At 42.6% G+C, this 22,625-nt stretch overlaps 2 protein-coding genes across 24 annotated transcripts in view; one reads left to right on the top strand and one right to left on the bottom strand.

Annotated features, from left to right (window-relative positions):
• The first annotated feature begins 1,012 nt into the window (after positions 1–1,012).
• Positions 1,013–16,405, top strand: mlh1 (mutL homolog 1, colon cancer, nonpolyposis type 2 (E. coli)). 2 transcript variants are annotated; one of them, XM_024424378.2, is made up of 19 exons: positions 1,013–1,070; positions 7,566–7,656; positions 7,819–7,917; positions 8,093–8,166; positions 8,280–8,352; positions 8,449–8,540; positions 8,646–8,688; positions 8,811–8,899; positions 9,276–9,388; positions 9,482–9,575; positions 9,655–9,808; positions 10,063–10,379; positions 10,644–10,774; positions 11,132–11,240; positions 12,553–12,616; positions 15,137–15,301; positions 15,450–15,542; positions 15,624–15,731; positions 16,080–16,405. In XM_024424378.2, the coding sequence occupies exons 3-19, from the start codon at positions 7,828–7,830 to the stop codon at positions 16,233–16,235; spliced, it is 1,965 nt and encodes a 654-aa protein (XP_024280146.1). In that variant the 5' UTR covers positions 1,013–1,070; positions 7,566–7,656; positions 7,819–7,827; the 3' UTR covers positions 16,236–16,405. The 2 variants fall into 2 exon arrangements, with proteins under 2 accessions (XP_024280146.1, XP_024280145.1); XM_024424377.2 differs by lacking the exon at positions 1,013–1,070 and adding an exon at positions 1,107–1,659.
• A 1,290-nt stretch (positions 16,406–17,695) lies between these two features.
• lrrfip2 (leucine rich repeat (in FLII) interacting protein 2) overlaps positions 17,696–22,625 on the bottom strand; it is a 65,490-nt gene continuing 60,560 nt past the window's right edge. For 18 of the 22 annotated variants that reach the window (XM_024424361.2, XM_024424371.2, XM_024424360.1 and 15 more), the window contains 7 exons: positions 20,498–20,599; positions 19,763–19,895; positions 19,553–19,602; positions 19,352–19,472; positions 19,017–19,096; positions 18,768–18,872; positions 17,696–18,680 (listed from right to left, as the gene is read on the bottom strand). In XM_024424361.2, the coding sequence (XP_024280129.1) occupies positions 18,570–18,680; positions 18,768–18,872; positions 19,017–19,096; positions 19,352–19,472; positions 19,553–19,602; positions 19,763–19,895; positions 20,498–20,599 (702 nt within the window). In that variant the 3' untranslated portion in view covers positions 17,696–18,569. The remainder of the gene's footprint in view (positions 18,681–18,767; positions 18,873–19,016; positions 19,097–19,351; positions 19,473–19,552; positions 19,603–19,762; positions 19,896–20,497; positions 20,600–22,625) is intronic. The other 4 variants (XM_024424367.1, XM_024424369.1, XM_024424374.2 and 1 more) reach the window with 1 other exon arrangement.

Below are 22,625 nucleotides of genomic sequence, written 5' to 3'. Positions count from 1 at the left end.
AGGTGTAAGAAGTGTTTTTAAGAGTTTGCTGTAAAACCTTAATGTATATCAAATTCAGGGTCGGGCTGCTCATTTGAATTGCCAACAGTAAATATGTCACAAAAAATATTGTTTTTGTATAAATAAAGGAGTGAATAAGGAAACAGATAAATGTATGTATGAATAGAAAGGCTGTTCTGATGTAATCCTGTCTGCAGGTTCGGAAAGCCCTTGGTTATTAACATGATGGAGGTGGACTTGTTTGAGAGTGTACAGAACCAGCTAGACCAGGTGAACCCAGGGCTGAGTGAGCAGCTGATGAACAAGGAGCTCCTGCAAGAAGAGAGGTACAATACCAAGCGCTCACTGCCAGCGCATAGATCATCTCAACATTTAAGTGGTGATGTAAGACGTAAAAAAATGCAAGGCTGCGCCCTCTCATTGCGAGATTGATATCAAGGTATGTCGTCTCCCGGTAGGTACCTGAGCCTGGTGCGCTCCACAGATGGTCCTCAGTATGCCAGAACTGAGTTCATGCTGGACCGCATTGAGAAGTTCAGCCTGGTCTTGGTGACCAAACAGCGCCACCCTCCTGATGCACTGCTCACAGCATTCTATCCCATCCATGTCATGCTGCCGGAACCCAAAATATGAGGTTGCTGTGGCTCAAAAGTGTAAATACTGTTGTTGTTGTTTTACCACAAAACATGTTTTACTAATATAAAATATATGACACCAAAAAATAAGGATTTTATTTTTGGTATGATTATTATGTAAATGATTAGATGTTAATCTCCAGCAGATTGACAGCACTGTGGCAATTTTCATGGCAGCTAAATATAAAATACTTTTTTTGATAATGCACACTAGTAGTAGTCTAAACCAAAACAAAAAGTAGCATTGTATCACAGGAAACACAGGCACTCACGATTTGTTACAGCAATCCCTATCCCTATTGGCTGCTACAGTTGACTTGTTTTTAGGAACAGCCAATCGTGGGGTTGTATAGAAGAGATTTGACACAGGGAGTTATTTTACACTGGCCCAGGTTGAACCGGGCAAAAATCCGGTCACATCATCGGGCGAAAGCAGTAAGTGACACCACTCCGTTATTTTGTCAACAAGGCAGTATTGGTGCGTCGTCCAGAAACATACATCTCTTTTCCATAAAATAAATGTGTGCTTTTTCCAACTAGTTTTTATTGTGAAGGCAGATGTCACTGTTGCATGGGAAAACAGAATCCTACTAATTACTTAATTATTGCTTAATAATTACTTCACTTTTGTTTTGAGGCGACCTCGGCCTCGGACAGAGCGGGGCACCTGGCTCACGTCCGGGAGGCAGCCCGGTTCCAAATCGAATGCAATCAACTTTCAGCCGGTGCAAAACACGCTTCAACGGCCGCACTGGCGAGATTAATCGAACCCCTCACTCTCCCCCGCGCTTTTAACAACATGTTGTGATGGTGGTAGGATGCTAAGCTAGCTACTCTTATTAAGTAAGGGTGTCCCATTTAAGCAGCTATTTGTGTTACTTCTGATAATATTCACCACCTGAATCAAAGCTAACAGTATGTCCGGGGTGATTCGGAGACTCGATGAGACCGTTGTTAATCGGATTGCTGCTGGAGAAGTTATCCAACGTCCTGCAAATGCTATCAAAGAATTGCTTGAAAACTGGTAAGTTAACTAGCTAACTAGGATGAATGCTAATTGTTAGCCGTATTGCTAACAAAAGTAGCTAGCTAGCGTTCAAGCTAAGAGTTTATAATTGTGTCTGATGGTACTAACGTTATTTAACGAGTTAGCTGGCTAGCTCTATGGAGATAGAGTTCTGTCAGTTGTGCAAATACAGAATGCAACTTTTAAAATGAAAATCTTTCTGTAAATACGCCTATATAGATATGATTGTGAAACTATGTCATGATCCAAAGTAAATGAGTCATTATCAAAAGCAAATGATGATTCTTTCCTCCTATCGTTCGTAGTTCCCTTTCCGCATTTACAATCAATCAGTATCAGTGTGGTATATGACCAATATACCACGGCTAAAGGCGGTTCTTATCCACGGCGGAGTGCCTGGAGGTAGCCCTTAGCCGTGGTATATTTGCCATATACCACAAACCCCAGAGGTACAGTATTGCTATTATAAACAGGTTACCAATGTAATTAGAACAGTAAACAACTGTTTTGCCTCATACCCGTGGTATATTTAAGCAATAAGGGGGGGGTATATTGCCAATATACCACAGCTAAGAACTGTTCTTAAGTACAACGCAACGCAGAGTGGTATATTGGCCATATACCACAACCCCCAGAGGTGCCTTGTTGCTATTATAAACTGGTTACCAATGTAATTAGAGCAGTAAAAATGTATGTTTTGTCATACCTGTAATATAGGGTCTGATATACACCGGCTGTCAGCCAATCAGTATTCAGGGCTCGAACCACCCAGTTTAAGTCTGTTTTGCCATGTCATTGTTGAATACTTGTTTCGGATTGGTTTGAAGGTTATTTTAGAGCATGCATTATTTCCCTCTAATGCACTGTAGAATTCCTTTACTATATTTAGTTCTTACATGTTCTGTGTTTGAACTGCTTTTGACAGTAAAAGTCAAATTGAAAACATTATTGCCATTACTGAATTAGATTTTCATAATAGCAAGCTAGGACTGATGGTTTGTTTAGATAAACTAGCAAGTCTGTTTGTTTGGTAACCAAGGCAACCACTGTTGCGATCTAGTAAACTTGATAGCTACTTCAGTGGATGTTGAGAAAATGTATAGCGGCAAATGTATTAAATTCTAGCCATGGCATAAATGGGATAATCAACTCGTGGCTCTATGCTATAAGCTGTGGTATATGTAAAGGATAATCAACGAGAGGCTATGCGTTAGTCAATGGAAGATTAGTTCTACTCCCCTAACGCATTGTGCAACACACCTTCCATGGCATTCCTTATTTTCCATAGAACGCAAAGCCTCTTGTTGATTATCCCTTACATACAGTGCATTCAATCTACACACAATATATATATATATATATATATAACTAGGCAAGGTCAGTTAAGAACAAATTCTTACTTACAATGTAGGCTGTCATGGGACTCCCAATCACGGCTGGCTGTGATACAGCCTGGATTTGAACCAGGGTGTCTGTAGTGATGCCTCCAGCACTGAGATGCAGTGCCTTAGACCGCTGCGACATTGATCATTCTTGATGTTTCTATAACTTGATTGGAGTCCACCTGTGGTAAATTCAATTGATTGGACATGATTTGAAAAGTCACACACCTGTCTATGTAAAAACCAAGCCATGAGGTTGAAGGAATTGTCTGTAGAGCTCCAAGACAGGATTGTGTCCAGGCAGAGATCTGGGGAAGGGTTCCAAAACATTTCTGCAGCATTGAAGGTCCCCAAAAACATAGTGGCCATCATTCTTAAATGGAAGAAGTTTGGAACCAAGACTCTTCCTAGAGCTGGCTGCCTGGCCGAACTGAGAAATCGGGGGAGAAGGGCTTTGGTCAGGGAGGTGACCAACATCCCGATGGTCACTCTGACAGAGCTCCAGAGTTCCTTGCAGCACTCCACCAATCAGGCCTTTTGTGGTAGTGGCCAGACGGAAGCCGTTCCCCATCTAACTTGACAGAGCTTGGAGAGATCTGCAGAGAAGAATGAGAGAAACTCCCCAAATTCACATGTGCCTAGCTTGTAGCATCATACCCAAGAAGACTTGAGACTGTAATTGCTTCCAAAGGTGCTTCAACAAAGTACTGAGTAAAGGGTCTGTATACCTATATCTTTCAACAGACCACCATAGTCCCTGTGCCCAAGAAAGCGAAGGTAACCTACCGAAATTACTACTGCCCTGTACCACTCACGTCGGTAGCCATGAGGTGCTTTGAAAGGCTGGTCATGGCTCACACCAACACCATCATCCTGGAAATCCTAGACCCACTCCAATTCCCATATTGCCGCCACAGATGACGCAAGGGGCCCCTCGGGTGAGCACGATAAAGGAGATGATTGTGGACTACAGGAAAAGGAGGGCCGAACACGCCCCATTCACATCGACGGGGCTGTCGTGGAGTGGGTTGAGTTTCAAATTCATTGGTGTTTACATGACCAATAAACTATCATGGTCCAAGCCCAACAAGAAAGTGGAGAAGAGGGCCCGACAATGCCTTTTCCCCCTCAGGAGACAGAAAAGATGCTCAGTTCTACAGCAGCACCATTGAGAGCATCCTGACCGGTTGCATCACCGCCTGGTATGGAACCTGCTTGGCATCTGACCGTAAGGCGCTACAGAGGGTAGTGTGTACAGCCCAGTACCTATATACTAGGCGGTGCCAGATGGCCCAAACAAACTCCAGTCACCCAAGTCATAGACTGCTACCGCACAGCAAGCGGTATCGGTGCGTCAAGTCTAGGTCCAAAAGGCTCCTTAACAGCTTCTAACCCCAAGCTATAAGACTGCTGAACAATTCATTTAATGGCCACCCAGACTATTTACATTGACCCCCCCATTGTTTTTATACTGCTGCTACTCTCTGTTTATTATCTATGCATAATCATTTTACCTCTACCTACATGTACATATTACCTCTACTAACCTGTACCCCCGCACATTGACTCGGTACTGGTACCCCCTACATAAATAAGAATTTGTTCTTGACTGACTTGTCTAGTTAAATACAGATTAAATAAAGAATAGACAGCTTCCTTTCCTTGATCCCTTTCCTCCCATCCTTTGCTCTGCTAGCTGTCTTTTCTCCTATCCTTTCCTAACGGTACACATTTTGCCATGCGGCTGAGCGAAACATTTAAAAAGTTTTAAAGATAATTTCCAGCAATTCTACACATTATCTAGGGGGGGAATAAGTAAAGAGCGCAAAGAAAAGGGCATCCCGGTTGGCGCAGCGGTCTAAGGCACTTCATCTCAGTGCTAGAGGTGTCACTGAAGACCCTGGTTTGATCCCTGGCTGTATCACAACTGGCCGTGATTGGGAGTCGCATAGGGCGGTGCACAATTGACCCAGCATCGTCCGGGTTAGGCCGTCATTGTAAAATTAGAATTGGTTCATAGCTGACTTGCGTAGTTAAATAAAGGTTAAATTAAACACGTGTATACATAAACTCAGCAAAAAAAGAAACGTCCCTTTTTCAGGACCCTGTCTCAAAGATCATTTGTAAAAATCCAAATAACCACCGATCTTCATTGTAAAGGGTTTTAACACTGTTTCCCATGCTTGTTCATGGTTCATTGAACCATGAACAATTAATGAACATGCACCTGTGGAACATTTTTTAAGACACTAACAGCTTACAGACGGTAGGCAATTAAGGTCACAGTTATGAAAACTTAGGACACTAAAGAAGCCTTTCTACTGAGACTGAAAAACACCAAAAGAAAGGTGCCCAGGGTCCCTGCTCATCTGCGTGAACGTGCCTTAGGCATGCTGCAATGAGGCATGAGGACTGCAGATGTGGCCAGGGCAATAAATTGCAATGTCCGTAGTACTGTGAGATGCCTAAGACAGCGCTACAGGGAGACATAACTGACAGCTGATTGTCCTCGCAGTGGCAGACCACGTGTAACAACACCTGCACAGGATCGGTACATCCGAACATCACACCTGTGGGACAGGTACTGGATGGCAACAACAATTGCCCGAGTTACACCAGGAACACAGGCTGGACTGAAGGCTTGTAGGCCTGTTGTAAGGCAGGTCCTCACCAGACATCAACGGCAACAACGTTGTCTACGGCAACAACAGTCGTCCTACGATTGTGCTTTTTTCGCAAATGCTCTTTTGTTAAATCATCCCCCAGCGTTGCATCGATTATATGCAACGCAGGATACGCTAGATAAACTAGTAATATCATCAACCATGTGTAGTTATAACTAGTGATTATGAATGATTGGTTTTTATAAGATAAGTTTAATGCTAGCTAGCAACTTACCTTGGCTTCTACTTCATTCGCGTATCAGGCAGGCTCCTCGTGGAGTGCAATGAGAGGCGGGTGGTTAGAGCATTGGACTAGTTAACTGTAAGGTTGCAAGATTGGATCCCCCGAGCGGATACGGTGAAAATCTGTTGATCTGACCCTGAACAAGGCAGTTAACCCACCGTTCCTAGGCCGTCATTGAAAATAAGAATGTGTTCTTAACTATCTTGCCTAGTTAAATAAAGGTATAAAAAAAATATATATTAAAAAAAAATCGGCTCCCAAAAATACAGATTTCCGATTGTTAAGAAATGAAATCGGCCCTAATTAATCAGCCATTCCGATTAATCGGTCGACCTCTAGTCTCAAGAACTCACGGAACTACTAACCATTACATCTCTATCTCTCGCGCGCTCTCACACGCACACACATGCTTGATTGAAATTAGGCCAGGCCTCTTCAGTCTTGTTCAGACTTATCTTCCTCCTTGTCCTCAGTCTTCCTTGCTCCTCTCTGCTCCATAAAGTTTGGCCTTCTGGGCCAGACGCTGGCTTGAGCTGATCTCTACCAGCTGAAGAAGGTCAGGGCAAAGTTGTTTGAACGTCCTGTGGACCTCGGGCCAGGACGTCTTCTTCACGCTGCTCTTTGGATCCTGGTAGGGCCTAGCTTTCAGGATGGTCCACTGATCTGGGATCAGATCCACATCACAGACTGAAATTGCCTTGTTAGATCATCAACCTCTGAATCTCCAAAATCTGAAGATACACACACAATAAGGAAAATAATATTTAGTTAAATGCTTTTATGGGTTTTTAACAAGTGTGGATTGTTAGTAAGATCAGGAGTGTTATTGTAAGATGCTAAACTTCTGAGTTTTCTGCATCAGGCCAAGTTTGCAGATCCACCAGTTTTGTGGATCCCAGAGCTAAAATCCCCAAATATCTTGCCCATGCTTTGGCACAGCCGGTCAATGAGTTTGGACATGGATGATGTCACACGAGCCAGGGTGCTGTCATCTCTGGGTGTCAGACTGACACCCTCATAGGTGTCTGTGTTGGCCAGACAAGTCTTCAGTTTGGGTCCAGGTCTGTATGTCAGAGAATACAACAGTGTAACAAAGTTTTAGACGTGCATGTATGAGTAACAACATTTTGTATGAATTATGAATAAAAAAATATTTATACCAACACACACACACACACCTGCTCGTGTGTTTGTTCAATACTGCCTGGGTGGTGGTCAGGCAGCTGTGGACCTCAGCCACTGTCACGGAGGTTCTCTACAGTGTCAAATACATGCTGCTGAGGTGCGTGAGGAAGTCCTGCATTAAGCTGCTGGTCCTTACCACATCTTTTTCTGTACTGTTGAAGCTGCGTGCCTGATTTTTGCTGCACTGGACCCCCCCAGCATTTGGTGACTGAATCTGTAGCATAGCTAGCTTTGGCAATAACTCCAATGTGATTTAATACTTGTCACATTGGAGTTATATCCATAGCTAACTGTAGCTGTGCAGCAGTTGCTATTCGCATGACAGCTGATTGTTTACATAGTTACTGTACCAAGTCTTTGCAATTTGGTTTGTGAGAAGATATCAGTTTGGTTCACCATATGACATCTGCATTCACTGTAATGTTACAGTCTAGATGCCAAGTCCACCAACATACAGGTGACTGTGAAGGAGGGGGGTCTGAAACTTATCCAGATACAAGACAATGGCACTGGCATCAGGGTAAGGTGTGTGTGTGTGTGTGTGTGTGTGTGTGTGTGTGTGTGTGTGTGTGTGTGTGTGCGTGCGCGTGTGTCATGTAAGCAAAATAAACAACTTCCACCAAGTCCATATTTTGGTTCACTTCTCAATTTTCTTTCAACTGTTTTACTTTCTCTTTTGAAGAAAGAAGATATGGAAATAGTATGTGAACGGTTTACAACAAGCAAGCTCCAGACTTTTGAGGACCTCAACGCCATCTCAACCTATGGTTTCCGAGGAGAGGTGAAGCATTTCCGATTTGTTTGATCTTTTGAGTAATTCGACCATCCACATTTGTCAAGGTTACATTGTAATGGGGATGCATTTTGGTGTAGGTTAATTCTTTGTGGGCAAAGCTAGATTTTAAATTCTAGTGTTTCTGGACTATCCATGTGACGTGTGTGTGTGTGTGTTTCAGGCACTTGCCAGTATAAGCCATGTTGCCCATGTGACCATAACAACCAAAACGGCTGACGCCAAGTGTGCTTACAGGTAGCCTGTTATTTCATTACGCTTTGATTGACGAGACCATCAGTCCTTTTGTCGAATTGCCCAGTAACGTGTTTGAATCCTCAGTCTGTAAGTGCTGCCCTCACCCTCCCCAGAGCCACCTACTGCGATGGGAAACTAAAGACCCAACCCAAACCCTGCGCTGGAAACCAGGGGACACAGATCACTGTGAGTTCATTAAATAGACACGTACAACTGCAAAGGTATATCGACTATAATGTGCGAAAAGAGACGACGACTTCAAGTATCTCTGAACATCCACAGGCGGAGGATCTGTTTTATAACGTGTCCACCAGGAGGAAAGCACTGAAGAGCCCCAGTGAGGAGTACTCCAGGATTGTGGAGGTGGTGAGCAGGTGTGTGTGTGGCCTCAAGCGTCACAATTATTTTTTTTTTTGTGTGTGCTGGCAATGTGTTGTGACTCATGCAAACTATCTTTTTTGATATTTTTGTTTTGACAGGTATGCCATACACAACTCTGGGAAAAGCTTTGCTGTCAAAAAGGTGAGATTTTGTTTTCCTTCACGTTTCCTACCCTTGATGTTTTCACCAGAGGTCATTGTCATTGTGAGGAGACTTAGGTTGTTTGTCACAAATATTCTCTTTTTTTTTTCTTTTTTTTTCAGCAAGGCGAGACCATGGCAGACGTCAGGACCCTACCCAACGCCTCCATACTGGATAATATCCGTGTGGTGTTCGGCAATACAGTCAGCAGGTACGGGGAGGAAAAAATACCCCTCCAAGATTACTCCCTCATGTTGGGATGTCAGTTCCTTGTTGAGTGAATAAAGGTTATGCCATCCATTTTGAATTGTATCTGCAGCCAGACAGAGTTTTATCTTGATCTGTTAGTGAATGCTTTGAGCTCTAATCTGATATGTTCTGCATAGTTAAGTTAATTGGACTTCTGCTGGTTTTTCTTGTGCCCAGTGATCTTGACCTTCCCCAGCGGGCGAAGCTGGTTGAAATAACTTAATTACAACCAGAACGGGTTGAAATCTGGGTACATTGATGTCATCGATACCAGTTTTGCCATTGAGTCTGTGGTATGAAGAGTGAGCAGTGTGTTGCACGTTTTTTTTTCTCCATAGGGAGCTGATTGAAGTGGGCTGTGAGGATCAGAAGCTTGCCTATAAGCTGAAGGGCCACATCTCCAACGCCAACTACTCAGTGAAGAAGTGCATCCTCATCCTCTTCATCAATCGTATGTGCCACAGGAGCATTATGTTAAAATAACTAGTTATTTGAATACGATATTCCTGTGAATTTTTTACTAATAGTCTTGTTTTCCCCTCAGATCGTCTGGTTGAATCGAGTGCCTTAAAAAAAGCCATTGAGACCGTTTATGCTGCATACCTTCCCAAGAACTCTCACCCATTTCTATATCTCAGGTAACTCCGGTTACTGTCACTTAACTGGATAGCAAATGATTTCTGGTTGTGTTTACTGTTCTTTGTTCTATTGCTTAAGCCTGGAGATTGCCCCTCATAACATCGACGTGAATGTCCACCCTACCAAACACGAGGTGCACTTCCTCCACGAAGACTGTATCATCGAGAGCGTTCAAAAACAGATAGAGAGCAAACTCCTGGGCTCCAACTCCTCACGCACGTACTTCACACAGGTGTTGTTAGCTCGGGAGTCCTCCATGCTGAATGTCTTCTCATTTGTATTGTTTTTAACAGGATATTATACTACTAGGTATTTAACACAACATACAGTATGTGCCAATAAGCTAAAGTGGGTGTATGGAATTCTCTTTCTTTTCTTTAGTGGATTTGTTGGTGTGTAGAATCAGTAGTAGTAAAAAAGAGAAGCTGCATTCTTGGAATTGAGGTGAAAAATAAAAGGTTATCCGTTTGACCTATTTCTTTGTAGACATTGCTGCCTGGGCTGTCTGTCTCCACCAGCGAGGGGAAGTCTTCCTCCAACTCCACAGGGGACAGTGAGCGGGTCTACGCCCATCAGATGGTCAGGACCGACAGTAGAGCCCAAAAGCTGGACGCCTTTCTCCAGCCGGCGTCCAAGCTGGCCCCTACTCCCACCGCCAACCCTAATGGGCAGAGCAGGGGGGAACCTGTGACCACCAATGACATGGAAGAGATGGACAACGCAGAGATCCTGGAGGAACAGGCGCCAGGTGCCACAGAGGATGGGGAGGGAACCAGCCGAAATACCCCAGCTGATCTCCCCAGGTGATCATGCCTTCTTAGTGGGCTTCAGGGATACATTCACTGAGTGCTTGTTTGAATAGTGTATTACGTGGTTTATGGAGTGTGTCAGTGTATTTAGTGTTGCTTAGAATGTCTGTATATTTGGTGGTGCATGGAGTGTGTACTCACGCGTGTATTTGTTAGATGTGTGTGTGTGCGCACGTATTTAACTGAGTATGGTGTGTGTTTACTTGTTTAGTAAAAGCAGTGTAATAGCAGTGTGTGGGTGTTGTTGGGTCGGCCCAGGAAGCGTCCCCGTGCCGGTCAGGACGAGGAGCAGGAGGACCTGACTGCTGCAGCCACAACCAGGAGACGAGCCATCAAGCTGAGCAGTGTGAAGGAGCTGAGAGATGACATCGCTGAGCACGCACACAAAGGTATACCCAACTCCATCCATCATCAAATACTGGACACGTACAGGAAGGAGTGTCTGCGGTGGTCTCAATTCTAACTACCATAGGTTAGAAGTAGTGTGTGAAAGGGGGAGAACTGAGGAAGGGGAAATTCGATTTGAATTAGCTAATCCACTATATACTGTAGATATTCCACTATACTCGTGATTGTGTCTTTGCTGACACCATCAGGTGAAGAAAGCTACTTCGCACACAGCTGTTGCAATACTGTACTTACTTCAGTACAGAAAAGGGAGATTGTAGTAAACTAAGGATGGGCAAAAACCCTTAGCAGAAGATTTGGTTTGAGAGCCTGTCCAATGTATGTTTGGTCTTCCTCAGGTCTTCAAGAGATGCTTCAGAATCACTCGTTTGTGGGCTGTGTCAACCCCCAGTGGACTCTGATCCAGCACCATACCAAACTGTACCTTCTCAACACCACCAAACTCAGGTCAGAGCCACATGCACTCCCCTACCTATTTATTTGGACAGTTAAGCTAAAACGTATAATTTGGCTTGTACCGGGGCAGCATTTTTGGATATGAAAGCACTTTATGCATCTTGTCCCCTCATTTGAAGGTGTCCATAAAGTATTTGGAAGAATTCACACATATAGTGGCTTCAGAGAGTATTCACACCCCTTGACTTTCCACATTTTGTTGTGTAACAGCCTGCATTTGAAATGTATTACATTGAGATTTTGTGTCAGTGGCCTCCACACAATACCCCATAATGTCAAAGAGGAATAAACAATTTAAGCTGAGATATCTTGAGTCAATAAGTATTCAGCCCATATGTTATGGTAAGGATAAAGAAAGACATGGAACGGAATGGAGCTCAGCACAGGCAAACTCCTAGAGGGAAACCTAGTTCAGTCTGCTTTCTACCAGACACTGGGAGATTAATTCACCTTTTAAGCAGGACAATAACCTGAAACATAAGGCCAAAGGCCAAATCTACACTGGAGTTGTTTACTAAGAAGATAGTGAATGTTGCCAAGTTAGTCTGCCTTAAATCTGCTTGAAAATCTATGGCAAGACTTGAAGATGGTTGTCTAACAATGATCAACAACCAAATTGACAGAGCTTGAAGAATTTTGAAAATAATAACGGGCAAATATTGTACAACGCTCTCTAAGACTTACCCAGAAAGACTCACAGCTGTAATCATTACCAAAGGGGATTCTACAAAGTCAGTTAAATATGTGTGTTTCATTTTCAATACATTTGTAAATATTTCAAAGAACATGTTTTCACTTTGTCATTTATGGGGTATTGTGTCTCGATGGGTGAGTAAATTAAAACTACCTTCCATTTTGAATTCAGGCTGTAACAACACTGTGGAATAAGTTGAGGGGTATGAATACTTTCTGAAGGCCTGTAATAAAGTAGTCAAAAGTATTTGGTCCCATATTCCTAGCACGCAATGACTACATCAAGCTTGTGTGACAGAGGCACAAAGGTTATACCCCCCAAGACATGCTAACCTCTCACCATTACCAATAACAGGGGAGATTCACATTTTTTGGGGGGGGTATGATATTTATGCCTCCAACTTTTTTACTCATCCATTATACTGTATCTGTAATCATAGTAGCATCCACATGAATGTAGAAGTGTTCAGAAAAACATTTGTTGTGCAGAGTTGCATGTAGAAGCTTTAAAAAAAATATACTTTGCTGCAAAATAAATATATCGATTAGAAGTATTCCTGTGCGGTTGCTCAAGGTGTTGAATATTTTGCTTTTTCTCTTCTTTTTTTAGCCAGGAGCTATTCTACCAAATTTTGATCTACGACTTCGGTAACTTTGGCATCTTGAGGTTATCTGTAAGTATGACACACATCAATGTGTAGCACGGTATACCGGTACCACGGTAATATCATGGTACTTATGATACCAACATTTTAGAATACCGTAGTACCGTCTCGTATGATACTGCCAACATTTTTGACCATACCTATCTAAAGAACCAACTGGCACCTGTTTATAAAATGTTTTAGTCAGTTTTGTTTTATAAATTCAGTGAAATTTTTTAAACAACAGTTACTCTATTATATGCGCCAGTCTATACCAGGCGGTGTCAGAGGAAGGCCCTAAAATTTGTCAAAGACTCCAGCCAACCTAGTCATAGACTGTTCTCCCTGATACCACACGGCAAGCGGTACCGGAGCGCCAAGTCTAGGTCCAAGAGGCTTCTAAACAGCTTCTACCCCCAAGCCATAAGACTCCTGAACATCTAGTCAAATGGCTACCCAGACTATTCGCATTGCCCCTTCCCCTCCCCTCTGCCACTCTCTGTTGTCATCTATGCATAGTCACTTTAATTAACTCTGCCTACATGTACAAACTACCTCAACTAACCGGTGCCCCCTCACATTGTCTCTGTACCGGTAACCCCCTGTATATATTATTTTTTACTGCTGCTCTTTAATTACTTGTTACTTTTATCTCTTATTCTTCTCTATATTTTTTTTAACTGCATTGTCGGTTAGGGGTTCGTAAGTAAGCATTTTACTGTAAGGTAAAATGTTGTATTTGTATTCGGCGAATGTATTCGGCGCATGTGACTAATAAAATTTGATTGGATCTCACCCGCTTGTAGTCCTAAAAACTGGAAATGTTTAAAAAAATGTTTTATAACAAACAACGTTTTGCAGTCATGTTACCTAGCTAGCTAACAACCTGGTAACTTGACAGTAGGTCTAGGCCAATTTGATTGGCTCATGAAGAAAGGAGAAGGGTCTGCTTCTCATAAGATGTGCTTCAAAGGTAGGATTCATATAGGCCTAATGTAATTTGGTGCCTAACATTTTAAAAGTTTGGAGCAGTTTGTACAATGCATTTGGAAAGTATTCAGACCCCTTGACTTTTTCCACATTTTGTTATGTTAAATAGCTTTTTACCCTAATCCATCTACACACAATACCCTGTAATGACAAAGCAAAAACGTGTTTTAAGAACATTTTGCAATTTTTTTTTAAAGAACTGAAATATCAAATTTACATAAGTATTCAGACCATTTACTCAGTACTTTGTTGAAGCACCTTTGGCAGTGATTACAGCCTCAAGTCTTCTTGGGTATGACGCTACAAGCTTGGTACACCTGTATTTGGGGAGTTTCTCCCATTTTCTCTGCAGATCCTCTCAAACTCAGTCAGGTTGGATGGGGAGCATCTATTTCCGGTCTCTCCAGAGATGTTAGTCCAGGCTCTGGCTGGGCCACTCAAGGACATTGAGACTTGTCCCAAAGCCATTCCTGTGTTGTCCTGTTAGACTGGGGCGAAGGTTCCGAGGTCCTGAGTGCTCTGGAGCAGGTTATCAAGGATCTCTCTGTACTTTGCTCCCTTCATCTTTCTGTCGATCCTGGCTAGTCTCCCAGTCCCTGCCACTAAAAAACATCCCCACAGCATGATGCTGCCACCACCATGCTCCACTGTAGGGATGGTGCCAAGTTTCCTTAAAGTGATGCTTGGCATTCAGGCCAAAGATTTCATCAGACCAGAGAATCTTGTTTCTCATGGTCTGAGAGTCCTTTAGGCACCTTTTGGGAAAACTCCAAGCGGGCTGTCGTGCCTTTTCCTGAGGAGTGGCTTCCGTCTGGACACTACCATAAAGGCCTGATTGGTGGAGTGCTGCAGAGATGGTTGTCCTTCTGGAAGGTTCTCCCATCGCCATAGAGGAACTCTGGAGCTGTCAGTGACCAACGGGTTCTTGGTCACCTCCCTGACCAAGGCTCTTTCCCAAAATTGCTCAGTTTGGCCGGGCGGCAAACTCTAGAAAGAGTCTTGGTGGTTCCAAACTTCTTCCATTTAAGAATGATGAAGGCCACTGTGTTCTTGGGGACCTTCAATGCCGCAGACATTTTTGGGTACCCTTCCCCAGATCTGTGCCTTGACATAATGCTATCTCTGAGCTCTACTGACAATTCCTTCGACATGATGGCTTGGTTTTTGCTCTGACATGCACTGTCAACTGTGTGACCTTATAGACAGATGTGTGCCTTTTCAAATAATCTCCAATCAATTGAATTTACCACAGGTGGACTCCAATCAAGCTTTAGAAACATCTCACGAATGATCAATAGAAACAGGATGCACCTGAGCTCAATTTTGAGTCTCATAGCAAAGGGTCTGAATACTTATGTAAATAAGTTTATTTGTTTCTAAAATCCTGTTATCACATTACCAGAGGCTGTGATTCTGTGCCTGTTTTCACTAATTGTCTCAGAACAACTTAGCCTTTCAGATAAGATGGACAGGGAGGACCTAAACTTAGAATAGACGCATTGTGAATACGGGCCCAGATATTTGGCTCCGCGTTGGCTTGATGATGTTGTGTTGTTCCAGGAGCCTGCGCCACTCTATGACCTGGCCATGCTGGCTCTGGACTCCGAGGAGAGCGGCTGGTCGGAGGAGGACGGGCCCAAGGAGGGTCTGGCCCAATACATAGTCGACTTCTTGAAGAAGAAATCTGAGATGCTGGAGGACTACTTCTCCATGGAGATCGACCAGGTCTGTCTGCTGACCCTCTGTATCCTGTCTGTGCTGACAAAAACATTGAAATCATACCTGGTTGTAACATTAGCACTTGCCCCCTAAATGCAATTGTCATGCATGAAATCAGGGCAAAACTTAAGATCAGAATGTGTCTTGTTTGCAGGAAGGAAATCTCACCGGTTTGCCATTGCTGCTTGACAAGTACACCCCTCCTATGGAGGGTCTGCCCATGTTCATCCTACGTTTGGCTACTGAGGTGTGAACTATTCTTATCCATGACCATGTCTTATCAATAAGTTCTTATATACTAAACGGACTAATCGAAGGGGTTGTGTAGGTGAACTGGGACAATGAGAAGGACTGCTTCAGAGACTTCAGCAAGGAGTGCAGCCAGTTCTACTCTATCAGGAAACAGTATGTCCTGGAGCCGGGAGAGGAGGAGCAGGTATGTCTCTGATGTGCCATCCCGGGTCATTTTCATTAGGCATCAAACAGAAGTAAATGGACTGACAGGGAAGGACTACATGGAGTTGGCCAATTTTCGTTTTCAGTTGCGTGCCTAATGAACACAGCCTTGTGTTTTTGTTGTTGTAGTGTGTCTCGCACTTGTCAATCTGATATAAGCGGGTAGTTGATGACACCTAGGTCACATTTAGTAGAAACCAAGGATTCAGGAGCAAATAATTTTGAAATGGAAGAAATACTGCCATGTCGTAGGAACACGCTCTTGTATTTTCAGTTTTGGTCCCATTTAGCACTTACTGAACAGACTACGGTTGTGAATGTGTTGCAGGATGCAGAGCTGAACTCGTGGCGTTGGAAGGTGGAGCATCTCCTGTTTAAATCCTTCCGGAGCCTCTTCAGTCCCCCTAAACACTTCAGTGAGGATGGCAGCGTACTCCAGATTGCTAATCTACCAGACCTCTACAAAGTATTTGAGCGATGCTAAGACATGAGAAACACAGTCCATGGGCTGCATGTCTGTTTCGGGAAACCATTTGATATACAGTTTAAGTCGGAAATTTACATACACCTTAGCCAAATACATTTAAACTGTTTTTCACAGTTCCTGACGTTTAATCCTAGTAAAAATCCCTGTTTTAGGTCAGTTAGGATTACCACTTTATTTTAAGAATGTGAAATGTCAGAATAATAGTGTAGAGTGATTGACTTTTTCATCACATTCCCAGTGGGTCAGAAGTTTACATACACTCAATTAGAATTACCTTTAAATTGTTTAACTTGGTTCAAACGTTTCAGCTAGCCTTCCACAAGCTTCCCACAATAAATTGGATGAATTTTGGGTTATTCCTCCTGACAGAGCTGGTGTAACTGAGGCAGGTTTGTAGGCCTCCTTGCTCGCACACCCTTTTTCAGTTCTGCCCACAAATTTTCTATGGGATTGAGGTCAGGTCTTTGATGGCCAATACCTTGACTTTGTTGTCCTTAAGCCATTTTGCCACAACATTGGAATTAAGCTTGGGGTTATTGTCCATTTGCGACCAAGCTTTAACTTCCTGACTGATGTCGCTTCAATATATCCACACAATTTTCCTACCTCATGATGCAATTTATTTTGTGAAGTGCACCAGTCCCTCCTGCAGCAAAGCACTCCCACAACATGTTGCCACCCCCGTGCTTCACGGTTGGAATGGTGTTCTTCGGCTTGCAAGCCTCCCCCTTTTTCCTCCAAACAGTTCCATTTTTATTTCATCAGACCAGAGTACTTTTTGGAGAAATGTCCCATCTTTGTCCCCATGTGCAGTTGCAAACTGTAGTCTGTCTTTTTTATGGCGGTTTTGGAGCAGTGGCTTCTTCCTTGCTGAGCAGCCTTTCAATTAATGTGGATATAGATACTTTTGTACCAGTTTCATCCAGCATCTTCACAAGGTCCTTTGCTGTTGTTCTGATAATGATTCTCGCACAAAATTGCATTCATCTCTAGGAGACAGAACACATCTTCTTGCTGCGTGGTCTCATGGTGTTTATACTTGCGTACTATTATTTGTACAGATGAAATTTCTACAAAAAAAATTGAGGTATTTTGATTTTCCCATGATGTCAAGCAAGGAGGCACACCTCCAATTGACTCAAATGATGTCAATTAGCCTATCAGAAGCTTCTAAAGCCATGACCACATTTTCTGGAATTTTCCAAGCTGTTTAAAGGCACAGGCAACTTAGTGTATGTAAAATTCTGACCCACAGGAATTGTGAATTAATGTCTGAAAAATGACTTGTCATGCAAAGTATATGTTCTAACAGACTTGCCAAAACAACATCTTCCAAATTGTTTAGGTGGTGGGAGCTCTAACCATTGACTTTTACAGAGTGGAGGTGCTTGCGTTATAATTCAAGCATTAACAACTTGTTCATGATTACTGGTAACAAAATGAAACAACGGGCAGTGTAAATCTGTTAAGAGTTTATTCAATGCGATAGCTGCCCCAGACACAATCACTGTGTGATCCTGAGACTTGAAACTGCTTGGCTTTCAAAGCAGCGAACACTGTTTGAGAAGTGGTATGTAGTGCTGTCTTCTGATGTACCCCAAATAAAGAACCTCAAACCATCACTCTTACAAATGGAATTCAATGTGCCATAACCCATGCAAAAAAAATTAACAAATCTACCTTGTATTTACAGTTCTGACATTTACACTTATTGCCAAGAAATCTTTAAATATTTGAGAAACCTCTGCAGACAATTGGTTCTATATATTTCATTAAATCATGACTGCGCCTTTAAATACATAATTCTGTACCAGTTATTGTTTTGAATTGTTTGGTTAATGCAAAACCCTCAGTCTCCAGGTGTGAGAAGGCACTTCACTGTGTGAGGGATTATGGATAGGTGCACGGCCAGAGAGCAGCCGTAAGGGTTTAACAGTTAAAAAGCGCCATTATACTCATTCATGCAACTTATTTAAAAAAAATTATAATAGCCAAGCACCCAGCAGTAAAACCTTGTGAATAACATGTAGTACAAAGCTTTGAAAAATAAAGTAATGAGTCAAATTTTCCTTAGATTCATCACCTCCCCCTAGTAACTATGGTTTAATAGGTTGAGTCTCCCTTCCGAAGACACTGGTGCACAAACCAATGCTAATCCTTTATTAAAAATTTTAAAAAACACTAACTCTTGCCTCGGTGCTACCAGTGTTGCTTTTTTTCTGTAAGTGTTTTTGGTTTTGCTACACAACTTTAAGTGTTACAGGAAGAATGGAAATGTGCTCCAGACACTGAGGTGTGAGTTTAAGGGCTTCTGCGGCAATCCAGCAGACCTCACTGCTGAGACAGAAGGGCATTCCGATTGGCCTTCATCTTCTCAAGGCGCTTTACTAGGTGGTTGTTGGTCATCTCCATCTCCTCAGTCTTATCCAGAGCTGTACGCAGCTGTGGCAAAAGGAGGGTAATGGTTAGAGAACATTTGATGTAAAATCAAACATTGGCCACGGACTTGATTTTAGTTTGGTTTCTTACCTCCCTTTGAAGTTTCCTTTTTTCAATTTTCAGTTCATCTTCTATTTTCTCTGAGTTTTCCGCCGATGCCTTGTATCTGGACACTTGTCCTTCAAGTCTGTTGATCTGGATATGAGGATAATGAAACTAAGTCCTTCACATACGAATCTGACTTATTTTCCTTTTCTCATTCAAACACTAATGTATCCAGTTGGCATATGGTCAGCTAGGGTACATGTGGACAAGTATGTCAGTGTTTCCATGACTTACGTTTTGTTCCATTGTGCCCATTTCCTGTTCTGCCTTCGAGAGCTTGAACTTGTATTCACTTATCTGTCTGTTGGCATCTCCTGCAGAGAGTAGAACATTTGAGTGAGTACATTTACCTTACGCAGGACATTAGAATAAAGATATGAGCCTTGCTGTTAGTTCGTTCTTGGCACACAAGAAGAGATGGAACTGGCAGCTGCTAATAGGATGTTTTGGACAAGTGGGGTTCTGTGTATGAATAATGTAACGAGAAAGTCTTTAGACAGACTTAAGTGGTGACATGTATGCCTCTGTGTTGTGATCTTTTTTTAGGTTTGGGCACGAATGAGACTTACTCTGCATCTCGATGACGTGCAGATCAGTGCCATTCTCCATTCTCTCTCCCTCTGTGAAGGCGTTTTCCATCTTCGAGTGCTTCTGCCTTTCATCCTCCAGCTGCATTTTCAACTTCCTGATCTGTGAAACGCCACACGCAAACAGTTCAAAAAGACTCACGAGAACGTGTCACTTGGGTCGAAGAGGAAAACTATATGTACCTGAGCTAAGAGTTCATCCTTTTCATCTGCAAGCTTTCGTAGCCTAACATCTGCAAAGGAAAGAAAATATAAGAGGTTCCTTGCAGCTATGGCCAAAGCAATGAAACGCTCCCCCTGGTATTATTGAAAAATGCATGTACATTAGATACAAGTTCATTTATCTGTCCCCATGCTCCCTTTAATAGAGCTGCTCCTGTCCCCTCCACTCACCCAGAGGCCCTTCTCCTGCTGACTCCAGCACCTGGGCAGCCTCCTGTGTGACCACAGTGATCCCTGTGGCTGGGTCGTCGTGGCTGATGTCCCCGTTAGGCATGCCCTCAGGGATTATGACCAGGCCGTGTTTCTAGGAGGAGTCAAAGGAAGACGGGGAGAATCTCAATTGGTTTTGCTCGCCGCCTCTCCTCCACTTTGAAATAGGTCAAAAGGTCATCCTCGAAACAAATGTGCTTGTATGAAACGAGACTCCTCCACCTTGTGTGTCATCAAATAAATGTCTATAATTAAAACTAATGTAGCTGGTTGTGCAAGACATTTTATAGATAAAAGGATAAGTAGCATAATATCTTTGAGGAAACAGACAGATTTAAAAAAATATCTGCCCTAGCTGCCGAAAGGTGGCTATTGAGGAGTGGAGGAAAATGTTCAGTTCTACATTAAGCCACAGAGCAGACCACGTAGAACTGTTGAGCTTTACGTATTACGTGACAGTGGACTAAAAGGTTTCCATTACTGGTGCGCAGGCTGACAGACACACCAAGTGTCCAACAAATTTGACATTGGGAGAAACAATAGGAACAAACGGTGAGGTACACAAGACAGTCGACCCCACAAGTTGCTTTTTTTCATCACTGTTTGTTTGAAAGAGAGCTTATTCCTGTAAACCAAATTTGTCTATATAATGGAAATATATAATACTATTCCCAGCCCTCTGGTGGTGAGACCTACCTCTCCTGTTTTGGCCTTCGCCTTGATGTCAGCCAGCTCATCTCTGAGCTCATCCCTCTCATTCCTAATGCAATCAAAGTACTCTTTCTGCCTCTCTAAGGCCTGGTGGCCACACGAAGGAGGGAGAAAAGACAAGAAAGGAAAGAAAAGAGGCGAGGATAGGTTGGAAAGACTGATGCGTACATGAATGCACACAACAATGATATGTTTTTTGTACATGCACATATGTCTGTATGCACACACAAAAGGCACACCAAAATGGTAAGGTTGAGTTGGAAAGGCAAAGTGGCAGACGTTAAACACAATCACCACATGCTCACAGATCAGACAACACAAGACAGTGCTGTAAGGGAGCGCTAAAGGACAATTAACAGACACAATCTGACACTAAACAGGCAAAGCTTTAGGTGTAGAACTACATTTTATTTTTTGCAAAGAAAGATGTCTTGACTCATGTCAAATGGATCTCATGCTGTCATTTCAGTGTAAATGTCCATCAATGAGGTGGCATATGGATCTTTCCATACATGACATAAATGCTTGCAGGTGCACATTTTCCCTTGCACTGACTAAACTTTGTGGATTGCATACAAAACCTACATTTAAACCTAGAATGACCATAGCATCCAACTTAAAATGTCAATTCACATGCACATTAAGGGAAAGTCCAAACTGTGAATTAGAATTGGTCAAAACTACAGGCTCCCTGTCATGCAACTATGAGAGGCAATAGACTGTTTAGGACCAGTCGATTATCTGATACAGATTTAATTGATCGGTGAATCAGCAGCAAGTTTCCTTCAGGCTGATATAGGTGGTCTGATTCTCGACCCTTCTGCTGAATTGTACACTCGTAACACTCCCTCTCACGATTTAAAAGGAATTGGACTGGTGTAAGAAATGTGGTGGAAGCTTGCACCAACCCAATGTTTTAAATACTTGAGGGGGGACTGCGGGTCTTTCTATAAACTAGGACAACTTGTTATAGCTGTTGATAAGTCATTGATAAATCTGCCAATTTTTGTTCATGTCATTACATGAAGATATAAGGGGGATCATAGTTCTATTCAATAAAATGCAAGAGTTGATTTAAAACCTGTTTAATCCTTTATCATGGTTGGTGTCTTGACAGATTTGCCTAAAATCGGGTGACAAAACTACTTTTCTGTCCTTGGATTTATGGCAGTGTAAGTTGTCATTAAATCAGTTAAATTAGACATTTAACTGGTTCCCTCTAAGAATCATGGATCTAGCAGTAGGACAGTTGTCAGTATAGAGATCTCAGAAATTCAGTGTAACTACATAATATTTTGGGTCTCCTCACGTTACGGTGGGGGGGAAACAGTTTCGTTTTCATGGGCACACAAATCCAAAATAATGTATGCATTGCAAAATCGAATGCTTCTAACCGAAAGAGTCACCTTACCTTGGTACTTAAAGCCTAAATTGATACTGTTAACATGGTTCTTCAATAATTACGCATAATACTTGTTGGGATCTGCATTTCATGTTCAGCTGACTAGTTACGCCATGAAATTTTCAGGAAGGAAGGAATTTTCAGAGTGACGGTGATGAACAGATGTGATAGCGCATGTGGTGCAACAGCAGCCCTACTGTTGGGAGAAAGGCTCAGAATATTTGTGGTCTCTCATTCGTTACGCCGATGAAGACAGTTGTGCCTGGATCCACGTTGGATCTAATATCCTAGCAACTTGATGTTGATCATCTGTTGTCTGCTTTATTTCCAGCAGGGTCTTGTTAGATTTAACAGAGAAAGCATCAAGGTAATGAGTTCATGTCTTCATGTGTTTTTGTGCCTCGGATTAGACAGTATTTTGTGTAGGACAGACGATTGCTCAACACCCAACGCTATTCCTATTAATTCGTCTGGATATAATGACAACCATTTACACAGCCTAGCGGGCTTATTTACAATATGATCTGGTATTTATTTTTATGTTAGACCTGCACATTTAAACAATACAAGGTGCTTGAAGTAGCCTACTTGAATTTGGAGCTCAGAAGTACTGGAATGGGCCTACTTTAAATGTGACATTTCCTCAATTTGGTGCTTGAAAAGTTATTGTAATTATTATAGCCAATTTACAAGTTCTCCTGCTCCCTTATA

This window comes from Oncorhynchus tshawytscha, linkage group LG06 (genome assembly GCF_018296145.1).
Source record: "Oncorhynchus tshawytscha isolate Ot180627B linkage group LG06, Otsh_v2.0, whole genome shotgun sequence".
In the NCBI taxonomy this organism is placed as follows: domain Eukaryota; kingdom Metazoa; phylum Chordata; class Actinopteri; order Salmoniformes; family Salmonidae; genus Oncorhynchus; species Oncorhynchus tshawytscha.
This window is presented reverse-complemented; position numbering and strand designations above follow the sequence as displayed.